The following is a 15,194-nucleotide window of genomic DNA, read 5'->3' on the forward strand; positions in this document are numbered from 1 at the left end:
TAGTTATTATCGACTAATCAGCATTTTTTGCTATTTTATTTCTCAACCCACTCATTTGCGCTTTGAACTGGTAGAAGGAGTGTATGGTTGTGAAGTAGACCATTCAAATAGTTCCTCCAAACAGCTTTATAATCCACAAGTTGAGAATCTTTAATAGCTTTGCTCGACTCTTTCCTCAGTGCAAAGGGAGGAGAAAAAGCATATGATACATTTGATGCGTTTTCAGTGCAGTTTTCCATTTCCAAAAGCCTTTTACTTTATAAATACTGTACAACAATTACCATTGTACTACGCATCAGATCTAATGAAATACGACAAATGATAATATATGTGAACTCGGCCTTAGTGCCAGGCAGGGCAGTCTTCAGGCATTTCCCTATCGATCTGGGAGCCACCTCCGCAGAGCCCCAGCCGTGAGCGCTCATAATTAAAGAGCTGATTAGGATGAGTTCAGTGCAGATCACGTCCAGGCTCCACCCCAACGCCATCTCTCTCCAGATGAACTCAATACTCTTTTTTATTCAAAATAAGTCTGTCTTTTTTTGTAAAATCTTTCTTTAACCAAGAAAATGATTAATCGATAGTACTAGTCGAAGTATATTACTAAGCATAGCCGTTGCATTAATTGAACTAATGATAGTGATCATAGTAATGGGACTTTGGTGGGATGGTCACAAACAAGGAAACTTGAAATTAAACACTTGATTACAGCTTCTGACTTTAAGATACTAGCATGACCCCCTGTCATGTTTTTTGGCAGAACCCGGGTGTCGATTTTGGGGACGTGTCCGAGCGCCTGGCCCTGAGGAAGCGACTGCAGTGCCGGAGTTTCCGTTGGTACCTGGATCACGTCTATCCTGAGATGAGGATCTACAATAACACCATCACATATGGAGAGGTCAGAGGTCACACATCAGCTTATTATAAAAGTACGCAAGTCACACCTTTATTTCCCAGGATTTTAAAATGTATTTTTCACGTATTATAGTGACAATAAACATACTATAGTTACAATAACAATACAAAAACTATAGTATGGGTAAGTTTAAATGTATGTTTAAGTAGTAAGTAACTTGTTTATTTTAATACATCCTTTTCATAGTCCCTCTGGGGGTAACAAAAGTGTTAATGGGATGATTCGGGGTCTTTCTTCTCCCACTGGTGCCTCTGGCCAGAAAACCACAATTGCAACTTTCCCTGCCTCCGGGTCAGAGCCACCAATACACACTAATGGAATCACAAAGAAGAAGCAAACATGCTAATGGACAAAGCAAACTGTGGGCTAGCACCACTTAAAATAGTATTTACAGCCAAGTTTGAGTGAGAAAAATGATCTCCATTGTGTAATTGGATGTTCAATATCTCTCTCTCCAGCGTAGAATTTACTCTCACAGACAATTAATGAGTAAAAAACCTAGACATGCTACGACACCTGCAGTGGTGCGTATGGCCTCTAGGGTTATGAGTTACTTAGTTCTGCTTTAACAAATAACTACAAATTTGATTATAATACTCACATGCCTGTCCTTGGATTGTCTATAATTGTATACTTGTGATTATCTTGGACTCAGGTATGCAATTTAAGTTTCTTTCGAATAATGGATGTCGATGTGGTCCAGCTTGTTTAGCGTTGCAGCTCCACTCTTTATTGTAATGACTACAAATCACATTTTCACTAGCTCGTCAAAGACAGTGACAGCTTATCAAACGCGCAGAAGAAAATACACACATCAATAATAAAAGCCAATTTCTTCAAAATCAAAAATGTCTGGTAAAGCGTCAGTGCAATATCACCATAGGATTAGATGCGATTTCCTCATAATGAGTTTTAATTAAAGACTTATTAGTTTTCCATTCCGACTTGATTATTTGCTGCTGTGCTGCTCCCGCCTCGATGGGGAGAAGGAATAGGATTATGACAGGGCGAAGAATTGAACACGATCCCAAGTCACACGGGGAGAATGCTGAAATGTGCTGCTTTACGTATATCAATCCTGACAAAGGAAAAATAGAGGGGAATCAATATGCGCTGTAAATGTAGTGTCAGAATGTATACAAATGAAAGGAGAGATCTATCAGAGCGGAGGGAATTTGTCTTACTCTGTGTTTGCTCTCTCACTGTGGCAGCGACTAATGGATTATGCAGAAGAAAGCCACTTAAAGCCGCTGTGGGTTTTGATTGGTAAACAAGTCAGGAGTAGTTACTTCGTTCCTGGCAAATTTGGCTCCAAGTTGCAAGGGTAATGCCTGACTAATCCAGCCTTTTACCGACGTGTCAACATTTAAAGCCTTAGACCTTTATGTTCGTTGTTTTATAATTTGATTAGTAAGAAAAGATTCCCCCCCTCCTATATAAGTGTATGTTGAAATTGACTGATTGGAGAAGAAGAAAAAGAAGATAAAGAAGCTCTAACTTGGCACTTTGCTCAGTTGGCGGAATACCCACAAAATCTGTTCACAGACTGCGAGGCTAAACAAAATAGGGCAGAGCAAAATCAGTAACCATGTCCAAAAAGCATTTTATTAAAATAGTGTAAATTTCCGTCAGATAGAAGACCTCAGTAATTTTGTGATATATCAAGATACGTCATGAACTTAAAATCACAAACTCCTTGGTGCCTTTTACTATATTTTCATGTTAGTCGAGGCACACAGACAAACACTGACAAAACAGCCTGCTCACAGATTCTTGTTGCCATGCTATGATTTCTGACATGTTTACTAACAGAACAGTTAGCCGTTCCTCAGTGCCACCGTGAGGAAGTGGCTGTGGCCTGTCTCCCCACATCAGCTCAGTGGTCAGCCATGTTGACCCAAGCAGCGGAGTGAAGCCTTCCCTGACAACACAGCATGAACGATGTGTCACAACCTGGAAACAGAGCGGTGCACATTCAAATCAGGCGTAAAGCCGGACTCATGGTCGCTGCACACATCACCACGGGGAGGCGGGAGGCAGAGGAGTGGACTCTGCGTGAGGATCAGACTATTAGGGGCGAGGCATGTGCGTATGAGGAAGGAAGCACAAGGTAGAACACAGGCAATATATCGGCAGAGATATGTTACAATTCTTTTCTCATGTTATATTTTAATTTTGAAAAAATATGTATGTAGGTAAATGTATATATATATATATATATATATATATATATATATGCCCATTGTCACCCAGCAACAGACAAATTAAACTGTTGGTCTCAGCCCCAACTTTTCTTGATAAACAAAGAAAATAAAACAATATGGGCTTGCACTTATGCAGCAACCTCCCTCTCTCTGGGTACAGCTGCATTTGTTTTGCTTTTTTTTTCCTTTTTCTGCAAACTGCATCTGTGGTTTCTGTGTTCCACATTGTTATACTGGATACTTTTGTGCCTCTTTGCCATGTTTTTGTGGGGATTGGTGGATTTTTGGGGGACTTTTTTTTTTTTACTGCAAAGAGTCCATAATGGTCCTGAAGAAAGCAGCTTTTTAAAAAGTAAACAGTTAGCTTATCAGCTAAACGAATTCGAGACCTACAAATTTCTACTTCTGAGACAATGAAGAGGAACCAAGAGCCCCCCACACCTGCAGAACCGTGGAGGCTCTACAGGAAACAAAATGGAGGTATCCGGGAGTGACTCACAGCTGAGCAACACATGCCTTCTATTGTTCTGGCAAATGGACGTTCACTGGAGAATAAAACAGATTAACTGCTAAGCTGTTCCCAGAAGATGGTGAAAGACTGTTGTGGAGCAGAGGGAGCTGCACAGGAGGAAGGAGGAAGAGGAGGTGGAGCTGCCCGGTGCAGGACGCCATGCTCTGAAACAGGGACAAACCCAGGAGGCACTGCACTGTTTCAAAGGATCAGAGGAGTACTGAAGGCAGCCAGCCTGGTTTCCTCCGGGTGTTACAGTTTCCTCGACCTCCAAAAACATGCAGATCAGGTTGACCCACAGTGGCGGCGCGGCTCAGTCACAGTGGCTCAGGACTAACACCTGAACACTATTACTATTACTTACTTACTTTCTTCACAGACATAAACTAAATGTTTCTCTTTGTCTCTTCAGGTGAGGAACAGCAAGGCCAGTGGGTACTGTCTGGACCAGGGCTCAGAGGATGACGACAAGGCCATTCTGTACCCCTGCCACGGCATGTCGTCACAGGTACAACAAAGTGTTCTTCAGCTTTTAAAGGCAATTATTTGAAAACAGTGGTCAGACTTTACTTAACAGCACAGTAATGGCAATGTGAAGAAAAAGCAGGGATAATGCACGTTGCTGCCCTGTTTGACACCGCATACATTACCAGGAATATGCCGTTGACCATATTCCAACCTATTACAGAAATTGCTTCTTCTTCTAAGTCCCCTCAGAAGTGCAATTGTCTTGCGTTGTCTCGTAAGTGGCACCAGATGGACAAAGATATGTCTAAGTGGCTGTGGACAAATCGATTTCTCACATACTAAGATAAAGCCTTAAGAGGATGAGGATACTTATTTCAAATTGCATAGCTTTTAAGTATCTATCAACTTGGTGGCAGGGAAAATGAATGCCATTTATTATTATTTTACATTTGTGGTTTTATGTGCAGCTTTGAATAATATGGACACAGTGGGCACTATTAGTCACGCATGCATAGAGTATTGATTGCAGAGTCAGTGAAACGAACATGCACATAACATATTAAGGTAAGATGGCAGATGCAGTGCAGTGAACCACAATATAAACAGGCGTTTCCAATGACATCACACATAGTTCCGGCGGCCATTTTCAATACCGAAGTAGAATTAAGCAGTACTACAACATGTAACAATGTCTTTACTCAGGATGAAAATGAAAGACAACAGATTGACAGTGGCATTTTTATGTACTCGTAATCATTGCTCAAGAAGATAACAGTAAGAAACACGACCCCAGAGAGCGACAGTTGCTTCAGTCGTGGTTTCAACACAATAAACACATGTGCTGCTCACATCTATGAACACTGAGGAAATACTAGAGTGACAGCTCAGCTCCGACCTCTTTCACATGTTGTATCCAAGGCTAGATGTTTGTGGTTCAGGGCTTTCTCTTGCAGAGGTCAGAGCGGAGTTGTTGAAGCTAAATGCTAACCGGTAGCATGCTAACGTCTTGAGCAGCTTAAACACTGACTCACCGGTTTCTTCACATAAACGTGCGCTCTCTGGGGCCGTGTTTTTACTGTTATCTTCTTGAGCAATGATTACGAGTACATAAAAATGTCACTGTCAATCAGTTGTCTTTCATTTTCATCCTGAGTAGAGATATTGTTACAATTTGTAGTACTGCAAAATTCTACTTCGGCAGTGGCGTGCACAGACATTTTGAGGGGCAGGTGCTCAACCAAGACAAAAGGGCACGACCCCCCCACCCCCCGCCCCCCCCAAAAAAGACAAAAAAGTGATTTTTCTGTAATTAGTGACACTAACACACCATTGATTAACACAGCAACATAAAATGTCCTACTATGTGGACCTAATAGTAAACTACATAGACTTTAAAGGACAATGTAGGACTATCACAAGGCTCTGCACTTAAAGGCACACTGCGTAACATTTTGGACTATATTGTTGTGGCAAAACAAAACATGCTCCTAATGACCAGCTCGAACACAAATAATGCTGTTACTGCCGTGTGTAATAAAAGAATGGATTTGGATGAGAAACTAACCTGTTTAAATCTCAAATTCTACTGCCTTTATTCACATCTCCATGGAGACGAGCTGGAGACGTACCCACTCCCAGTAAGCCATATCTTAGGCGGGGTTAGCCTCATAGATGTTTGTTTGTACAATTCTGAGGTATTTTTCAATGATGAAAATAATGGTCATAAAATAAATGCTTGTATTTCAATTGTATTTATTGGGAAAATTCTACACGGTGTGGCTTTAAGTCTAGCACAAACAAATGATGCAAAGGTACTAAAGCCTACACCTAAAACATCTGGTTTGTCAATATCATGACATGGATATTTTTGTCCATGTTATATAAATAACAATAATCCTGGGCTGTTCATGTTCCTGTGCTCCTCACACAGATGCACAGTGTCCAGAACGCAGGCACCTCCTCTCCCTTCTCTCTCCTCCTCCTCTCCCTTACTTCAGCTCACACTGCTCTGGCCCTGGTCTACGCTCAGCCCTGACTTAGTCTGAATAATACAGCTCATTTTAAGAACATTTTATAGCGCGACAAACAGAACCGCTAAAGTGATTGACTTCTTACCGCGGACTTTGTCCGGACGGCCTCGACACGCGCAGCGCTGACAGTCTCGCCCCGACGGCCCTCTCGTTTCCTTTCCCCTTAATAATCCAGTCATGTCGCGCTGGCTCGTTCATAAAGTTATTGAATTTACTCAGTTTACTTTACTCCCGCGTCTCACAGAGATGGGCTGTACCATCTTCTCAAACAGGGGGAAACGCGGGGACACCAAAGCTGCCCTTTATTGATCAGGAGCGTCAGCGCCGCCGCGGCTCGAGAGGCAGAGGAGGAATGAAGCGCGATATGAAGTTGTTGAACATTAAAACTGTATTTTCAGCACATGTTGGCTTAATAGGGCAAATATCTAAGAACAATAAAATAAATAATACTTAATATTGGGGAGAAAAAAAAACAGGTCTTGAGAGGGGCACTTAAAGAGCAGAGGGCAAAGGGGCAGGTGCTTGAGCACCACCTGGGCTCTATCTGTGCACGTCCCTGTACTTCGGTATTCAAAATGGCCACCAAAACAACAAATGTCACATGACTGAAAAGCATGTATAGATTATACAGAGTTAGAAAATCTGTCAAAAGCAGTGAATAAAGGAAATTCAATTTGTTCTGGTAGATTTCAACTTGTACACAGATGCTTCAGCAGATACATTTGAAATTGAAAAGAAATATCAAGACATAGTAACATAGTACATATGAAATATAGATAAAAAGAGATTTATATAATGTATCCTAGTGATTAGAACATGAAATTGAAGCTTTTATACTATATACTTATCACCGCAATAAGCCACAGACTAATTACCTTCATGGATTTCTTATATTGTCAAGGAAGTTTGATTTGAATATAGTTATAAAGCCTGTGCCATTTAGAGTGATTATACAGTATATCAGAAATGTTCTTTAACGGTGCCTTACATCGCGTTGCTCAAACTCATCTGATCTTGGAAGGGCCTGGTTAGTACCTGGATGGGAGTCTGCAGTTGGTGGTGGTCTCAGAGTCTGATGGCGCAGACTAGTGCTAGCCCTGCTCCTGTCAGTCAACCCCAATAAGGCAGTAGTGGCTACATACATCGCTTATAACCACCAAGTATGGAGGGTATGAAAGATCATTCCTTGTGAAGTGCGTTTGGTGACTTGAGCGCAACACAAGTTCGATATCACACACGATAGCCCATTGTGAACTTGAACATAAAAAACTGCTGGATTATAGGTTGAATATGTTTAATCTATTTTCATGCATGTTATTATAGTTTCTCTCCGAATCAGGATAGGTGGAGTAGCATGTTGTATTCGTGCAAAAGGTTTGTTAAACTTCAAAACTACAAGCCTGTTATTAGACAACCTACAGAGTTATAAAAGAATGTTTGTAGATTGTAATTCTTAAATGTGATTTTAAAACTGCACTTTAGCATACATCTAGTTGTTTTTTATTTTTATTGTACATCTAGAGACATCTCCTGTGGGTCTTTTGTATGCACTAACAATCTGTGTTGGTCCCATGTGAGTGCTGATGTAATTATATGAATATGCAAAAGCGTACTGCCTGCTCAGCATAACCTTTACCTAAATAGACACGAACGAGCAGCGCTGTAGGTGGGAGGAAGAATGCATCTATCTTAGTGGGCGTGCGTATAAACACACAAAACTAAAGGCAACCCCAAAGACAAAACATGCAAATATTATTCATGATTCATTTGACTTTACATTTTTCTCCTCTCCTCATGACCACGTGTGCTGCCGGCAATTGTCATGTTTCGTTACCTGTCAAATGAAGGGAGGGGGCGCATCGGCTTCTTCCACTGGTGAAAAAAAAAAAAAAAAAAAAAAGGTCCAGTAATCCAAAGCGGAGTCTGTTAATCTCAAATCCCCCAAGGAAATAAACAAATGAAGATGAATTCCTTGCTTTCTGTCATTAGATTACAGCGATGCCCAGCTTTATGGCGAGCAGAATCAATTGAATTTAGTCCAATGTTGTGATTTTGCATTCCTTTTAGCGATGTTCACTTTACTTATGGAGAAATATGTAATTGCGGGTTGTAAATCTTGATAGTGTGTCTGAGGGATTGCTTTGCTTTATGCTGGCTCTCCCAAGGGAAATCTAAATCTTAGCAATGTCTCATCGTCATCTAACAATTCAACACACAAAGTGGGGAGGCCTGCTGCTCAGGTATGACAAGCAAACAGAAGTCTGGGATAATGGCAAGTGGATTGGTCACGTACAAATCTAATTGTGCACTTGAGAAAGGCCGTTCAGACACTGAAATAACTGGTTAGAAGTATGTTCAGTCACTGTTCGCTTCTCTATTTCCGACTAGAGCCAGTACTTCGTATCCGAGCACAATGACATCCATTTTGTAGCCGCGCCATCTACCTATTTAGCGTTTTTTATACCGTATGTTAAAACCAGACTGCTGAACATTCTAGATTTATTGTTTTTATTGTCATTTTAACTTTAATTACTTTAATAGCTGTTTCCAGACTGACCATTTTAACTATGTCACACCCTTCTAAAACACATAGCTATGGAATAAAGACCAATCTGTATTCTTTGTGGAGATTGCCACACAAAGAGAGTAATGTAGATATTATTAGAGGCAAATCAGAGGTTTCCCTGACCGCAGCGAGGCTCAATCAGCAGCTAATTAGAAAACCTGTGACGACTTTGACCTTCAAACAGAAGCCTCTCCAAAACTTTAACAAAGACGTGAAGGAACACAGCGTCTAGGCAGCTTCAAAGGCACGGCATTAATGGCCTGGCCCAATCATTTCTTAATCATTTGCTGCAGTCTCATTGTAAATATATTAGGCTGAAGGAGGCTGTCAGACAAGGCTGTAAACAGGTCTTAGAGGGGATTATGTGGGGTTTGCGGCCAGTTCCAGTTGACGCCATGCATAAATCAGCGGAGAGCATTATGACCCGAACAGACCCACTGTGGCAATGCAAAGCTCTGTATGAACCACCTTATCCTTATGATAAATACTAAACATTTATGTAGCATGTTATTTTTTATGTGCCACATTGATTTGAAATGAGTAGCACTCTGCACAGTTATGACATTAGTATTAATCTGGGACATGATATAAACATTTCACTGCTGTCTTACTAACAGCCTTTATTACCCTGCAGGGCGGATTGAGGTGAATAATTTACAATATTAAGTTATTAACCCAAATGTTGTCTCCTCAAGTGTATGTAGAAATGTCGAACGCCTTTTGTGGGGTATCTAGAAATAGCTGGAGAGCTACTGGTTGGAGATCTCTGCACTAGTAATCAGAGGTGGGAGACTCGAGGCAAATTACTTTTTCGCAATTTTCGGGACTTGAGACTTACTCGACCAAAGCTCCAAAAAGACTTGACTTGACTTAGGACTTGCTGTTTGTGACTTGAGACTTAACTTGGACTTGAGGTCAATGACTTTCAATGACTTGCTGTGACTTTTTAGTTATTATTTGTGTGTAACTGTTGAAAGAGAGGATTCGTTAAATGTATTCGTAAAACCAGCACATCTATAATTAGCCACATGCTTTTTCTGCTTCCTGACACAGTGCTTCTAATCAATACAGCGTGAAACGGCAGCAAGAAATGTGTGTTTCTTTGGATGCATTAAACATTTTCTAAAGTGAGTGAAGAGGTGAAGATTCAAAGACGTTTATTGAGGACAAGAAACTGTTCAAAAAAATGGACTGTAGCTACAGCGCTGACAGGCGGCCTCCTGAACTACGATGCGGTAAGATCTGGATCCATTGACAAAAATCTTGGGGGACTTTCGATGTTTTACAAACACAAAAGTTGCAGCATTTAGTAGCTGGTTTCCGCAGCCACACAGAGCCCAGTGACAGCGGGACTGAAGGCTGTTATGGAATCCACTTTGAGCAGGAGTGAGTCCGAGTATACAGGGGTTTGTGCAGGGGAACAACTGACAGTAAATTTTATAATTTTTATAATTTTATATTTATCTTATTTATTCATTCGATTTTAAAAAGTTTGATTTTAGCCTAATTTTTCAAAATCACTATATCTTGAGAAAGCACTTGTTGCATATTTTCAAGTAGATTAAACACATTTTGAAAAGAAGAAACACGGGCCTTTGGGACTTTGCTTGGACTTGCTTGGGACTTGGACCTTCACGACTTGGACTTGACTCGAGACTTGCATTCAGTGACTTACTCCGACCTCTGCTAGTAATATTAAATATTTCATAGTAGACTTGGCAGTAGTCGTAGTATTTGTGAGTACTTGTTATCGCTCTAAACCTGATACTCCACGTATCAGCACTCAAAGAGCTTTTACAGAATCTATTCCACCGTTGACATCTTAATAAAATATGTATTGTATCCAATGAATTACACAGTAAAGAAGACATTGTTTATAAGTCAACAGATTGAGAAGCATTGTGTTACATTGATTTCCAGTACAGTGAATAAGATGCAGGCCTGAAGCAGTATACGCCGAGCCGGGCTGTACAGTAGACCTCTCTATCTTCTGCATATCATCTTTCAGAGAGGATCGCTGGTGTCAATAAATAATAAATGCTATCTCTACTGTATCCTTACGTAACAGATACAGATCTGCGTTGGGTCTTTCATGTGCGGGATTAGCCAGCGAGGATCGAGTTCGGGTTTAGGGAAAGCACTGTCACTAGCAAGTATTGAAACTCTCCATGTGATGGCCTACACTAATCCCCTATACAACCAGTCTCATATTCCAAGGGGGAAAGATAATTTACTCAGTTGATTTGTTAAAAGTTTAAATAAGTAAAAGGGTTCTGACCTCAGTGGCTCACCTGGTATTCAGAGTCACTAAAGTTCACTGTGAGATATTGGTCGAGCACTACAAGCCGCGACAAAAGAGAAAATGGTAGACAAAGTAGTAATGACAAAGAGAAATGACTTCCAGTCAAAAATGTTGCTACTTGAATATGGGAAGACGGAAAAAATGTACTAAACTTTTTCCATTGCTGACATTGAAGTAGAAATACAAAATTATTTATATTTTTGTGGCTGGTACCGTGTTGTATGGTTGTTTAGTTGACACAGTAACGGTAGCTATTTTCTCTATAGATGGGATTCCATTTCTCGATACAAAGCACATTTAATGAATAATTGTGTCTACTATGGGCGTTCTGTTGTCGCTATTGGGCTTTTATCACTCACAATGAGCCATGTGATGGGTAGGCTAACATAATCATCATGATGTACACATGCACGGTAATCATAACAGTAAAAGACGTAGGCCCTAGCGTGCACTGAAACTTGTCCAGATAGGGCTGTATTTAAAACGTGTATCAGTGCCAATCTGTGCTGCGTTTACCTCCTGATGAACGAAGAGAGTAGCAGCGGCCGACTCGCGCTCTTCCCCGGCCGCCGCGCACTCGCCTCCCCAGCCTTCTCCTCACACTCTCCCCGGCCGCCGCTCGCTCTCGCCGGGTCTCACTTTACGGGGACGGACCTGAGCTTCCTCCGTGATTTGTCCAAGTCTCATTTCTCTGCTAGCTGCTAACTGTACCCTGGTTTCGTATGGCAGCAGCATGAAATAATACCAGTCTGAGTTCATCGTAGACTTTCATGCTTCCAGCTAGCCCCGTTGTCAAATCTGTTTCATGCCACTATTTCTAATTTAACTGTTAGATAAAAGGTGACAGACCATGGCTAAACCAGGGAACATCAGCCAAGACATGAGACTCAGACACCGAGCAGAATGAGCACAGGCTGCCCCATAAAGTCAGACTCGACACCCGGGACGAGCGGTAGGCGGCCATAGTTTAAATCTCTCGTACGAAAGTTTTTCTGTTTCTGTTCCTTAGTGATGAATTACTTTTGGGATATTGAGACGTTTTCTCTTCGTCGTGTCGGGATCAGCCCCACACAACACAGGTGTGAGCACTATTTCTTCACCATATTATCAATGATCCGTAACACAGACAATTAGACCCTTGACACACAAGATGGCGCCATATGGAACTATGCGAGAGACGTCAATGGAAATCTATCTATAGATACAGACGGCATTGCGCCATAGAAGGGGTGGGGGTGGGGGGGGGGGGGCCCTCGCTGAGGGGGAAAACAGAATCTTTTGGAAAACACAATTTTTCACTCTTTTTAGCCATTTTCTGGTGAAAATTAATATAACTTATTTATCACAGACAAATAAAGTCAAGTCTGAATCGGGTCCATATGGATGTTTATTCACAGCAGATTGTTCAGTAGAAGCAGAAAAAACGGCAGCCGTAGCCAGCACTAGCATGATGCTAACAGGAAGCATCATGTTAGTATTCTCGTTATTTATGGGCTGCTTAACCACTTTGCTCCTCTCCATGTCTTTGTATCTTTATTTAGCAGAAAACTATATTCATAATTCAGCATTCATTAAAGCAGTTTTTGAATAATTAGAGAAAGTTTAGATTTTTCTCCAAATTGTTTTCCCCTTAACTGTTTTCAAACATGACCATATGGGTGATTCCAGAGATGCCATATGTATCAATAAAATAAAAACAGACTGAATAATACGTTTTTGTTCACTTGCATTCAATCGAAATACATTTCAAATCTTGCAAAATATATTAAAGGAATTGTACACTTTTTTTATACACAATAACATTAGAAAAGTTTAAACTGTTAATTGATACGAAGTCATTCCTACAGCCCAGTTCTTCACAGGGATGAGTTTATGAGCATGTTTCACCACTTTTAGGGAGAGAATTGTTTGTTCTTCTTACACATATGTCTGAATTTACAAAATTTGGAAGCAATAGTAAAATCTTTTCCCTGCAGGTACTGCATTTCGACGCGATTGTGATGCCCTGTCTGTGTGTGTGATCTCTGTTGTAGCTGGCCCGTTACTCCACTGAGGGGCTGCTGCAGCTGGGACCTCTGGGATCCACCACTTTCCTCCCGGACACCAAATGCCTGATCGACGACGGCAGAGGACGCACCCCAAGCCTCAAGAAGTGTGAGACTGTCAGCCGGGTCTCACAGCGGTTATGGGACTTCACACAGGTGCGTCCCACGAGAGGTTTTCAAAGCTTCAAAGATCCTCGTAATACTGCATGGAAATATCGCAGTCGGTCATAACCTCAAAACTTTAAGCTTGAGTAAACTGTTAAGCTCAAGCTCAAGTTTTTGTATAATAGCTTTTGTTGGTGAACATTCTTTTTGTTTTTTAATCTTGCGCCACCTCAACCTAAAATTGCTTTCAGTCAATTTTACCCAGAACTCCCCCGAACACAAGAATCAGCCCAACAACGGAGCAGGTGACTCAAGTGAAAGCTTTTTCCACTAAACTGAAAGTCCCATGGTAATTTTAGATTTTTTAAATCAAAAAGTGTGCCTTTTATCGATCAAATCTTAGATATAGTGAGTTATCAGGCTGGCGTTATTAAAATGTTATATTAAAAAGATACCGTTTTATGAATGGATCTTTGAAATGAACGGATCCCAAAGAATCCCTAAAATCCGGTGTTTTCTCATAGAGTTCAGTTATTGCAGGGACTTATCGTTTACATTTACCTCGTGCATAAGCTTGATGCATTACAAATTCCACATCCAGGAGTTACAAGACAATCTGCTCCTGTTGGAGCAAATGTAAATCAATGGAGACGGCTGTGAAGGGCATTGAGATGAATGTGTGTAATCATTGTGTACCTAAAACAAAGACAATGTGTGCAAAGAGTCTAGATTCAGAAAAGATTGCACTGCATGACATGAAGGAAATACGTAAAGTAGCAGTAATGCAGGTCTTATTTTGTTAATATATACACATAAGCAGTAATACACAACAGCCTTATCCTTCTGATCTTATTTGACTTGACTCTGTGAAGCTCTCTCATTCTTATTCTCTGCTTGCACACTGTTTGCAGAACGGCCCCATCATCAGCCGGGACACTGGTCGGTGCCTGGAGGTGGAAATGTCCAAAGATGCCAACTTCGGCCTGCGCCTGGTGGTCCAGCGCTGCTCGGGCCAGAAGTGGATGATCCGAAACTGGATTAAGCACCCGCGGCACTGACAAAGAGGCGCAGATGAGCCCGTGTGAGCCGCCGGAACGCTGCTGTGGGCTCAATGTTGCAGTTGGATTGCACACTGCGGGGGTCCTGCCGCCGCTGTTAGCGTGTGGTATCTCACTCTACACACACGCACTAAGCTTCCCTCAGGCCACAGAGCTCTCCGACGTCTTAAGAAGCATTTGAAGCTCAAGCAGGTGCGGCGTACAACCACTATTTCAAATGACCCACAGCTTAGACTGCAAGCTACATGTACAAAATAATGAGACGACATTGTGAAGAGTCTGAAAATGGGTTGTGGTCCATTTTCTTAGCAAAAACAAAATGAAGAGAAAGAAAGTACGTGTGTGTCTTGTTTTGTGAGCAGATAAAAAAATAATAATAATAATTGCCGTTGATCGCCATGTCAAAGTGACTATTTTGGGCTATGATTTGGGAAATTGCTTTGGACATATTGTGCTGCCCTAGCGAAGAACTGTATTAGGTTTCCAAGGGGCTTCTCGTCCGGTGATGGTGGAGATTTTCACCCCACGCCCACACGAACCACACTCCGACTCAGTGTTACTTTGGACTGTATTGCTCACGAATACCAGAGCAATCGAGTGCCTTTTTTCTCATGTTTCTGCTCCATCAGACCAGGGAATGTGACTCCCGCAAGCATGTACAAAGTTATTTGAAAATAATTATTTAAAACAATGTATAATAAAACAGTCTAATGATAGTAATATATTGTAAAAAGTGAACAATTGATATCTGTCCTCTGATAACAGTTAGGATAATAAACATTTTTATGATGAGATTTTTGTGGGGTTTTCTTCTACTGTTCAGGATGAGTCTTGGGTTTCTGCTGCAAATTTGGTTGGTCCTATTCTGATTTTCTTCATTCATTTGAATGCAATAGCTCTTTAAAATATAGGGTTGTTCATGTTTTATCACGTGTTCTTACCTCCCACACTTGCGCACTTAAGTCTCTCCATTAATGTAGATGTTTATT

General features: G+C 41.2%; 1 protein-coding gene across 1 annotated transcript in view; it reads left to right on the forward strand.

Annotated features, from left to right (window-relative positions):
• galnt9 (polypeptide N-acetylgalactosaminyltransferase 9) overlaps window positions 1-14,982 on the forward strand; it is a 119,474-nt gene extending 104,492 nt beyond the window's left edge. Inside the window, exons 8-11 of the mRNA XM_079567852.1 lie at window positions 761-898; window positions 4,044-4,139; window positions 13,031-13,198; window positions 14,059-14,982. Of these exons, the coding sequence (XP_079423978.1) occupies window positions 761-898; window positions 4,044-4,139; window positions 13,031-13,198; window positions 14,059-14,205 (549 nt within the window). The 3' untranslated portion in view covers window positions 14,206-14,982. The remainder of the gene's footprint in view (window positions 1-760; window positions 899-4,043; window positions 4,140-13,030; window positions 13,199-14,058) is intronic.
• The last annotated feature ends 212 nt before the right edge of the window (window positions 14,983-15,194 follow it).

This window comes from Gobius niger (genome assembly GCF_951799975.1).
Source record: "Gobius niger genome assembly, chromosome: 1".
NCBI lineage: Eukaryota > Metazoa > Chordata > Actinopteri > Gobiiformes > Gobiidae > Gobius > Gobius niger.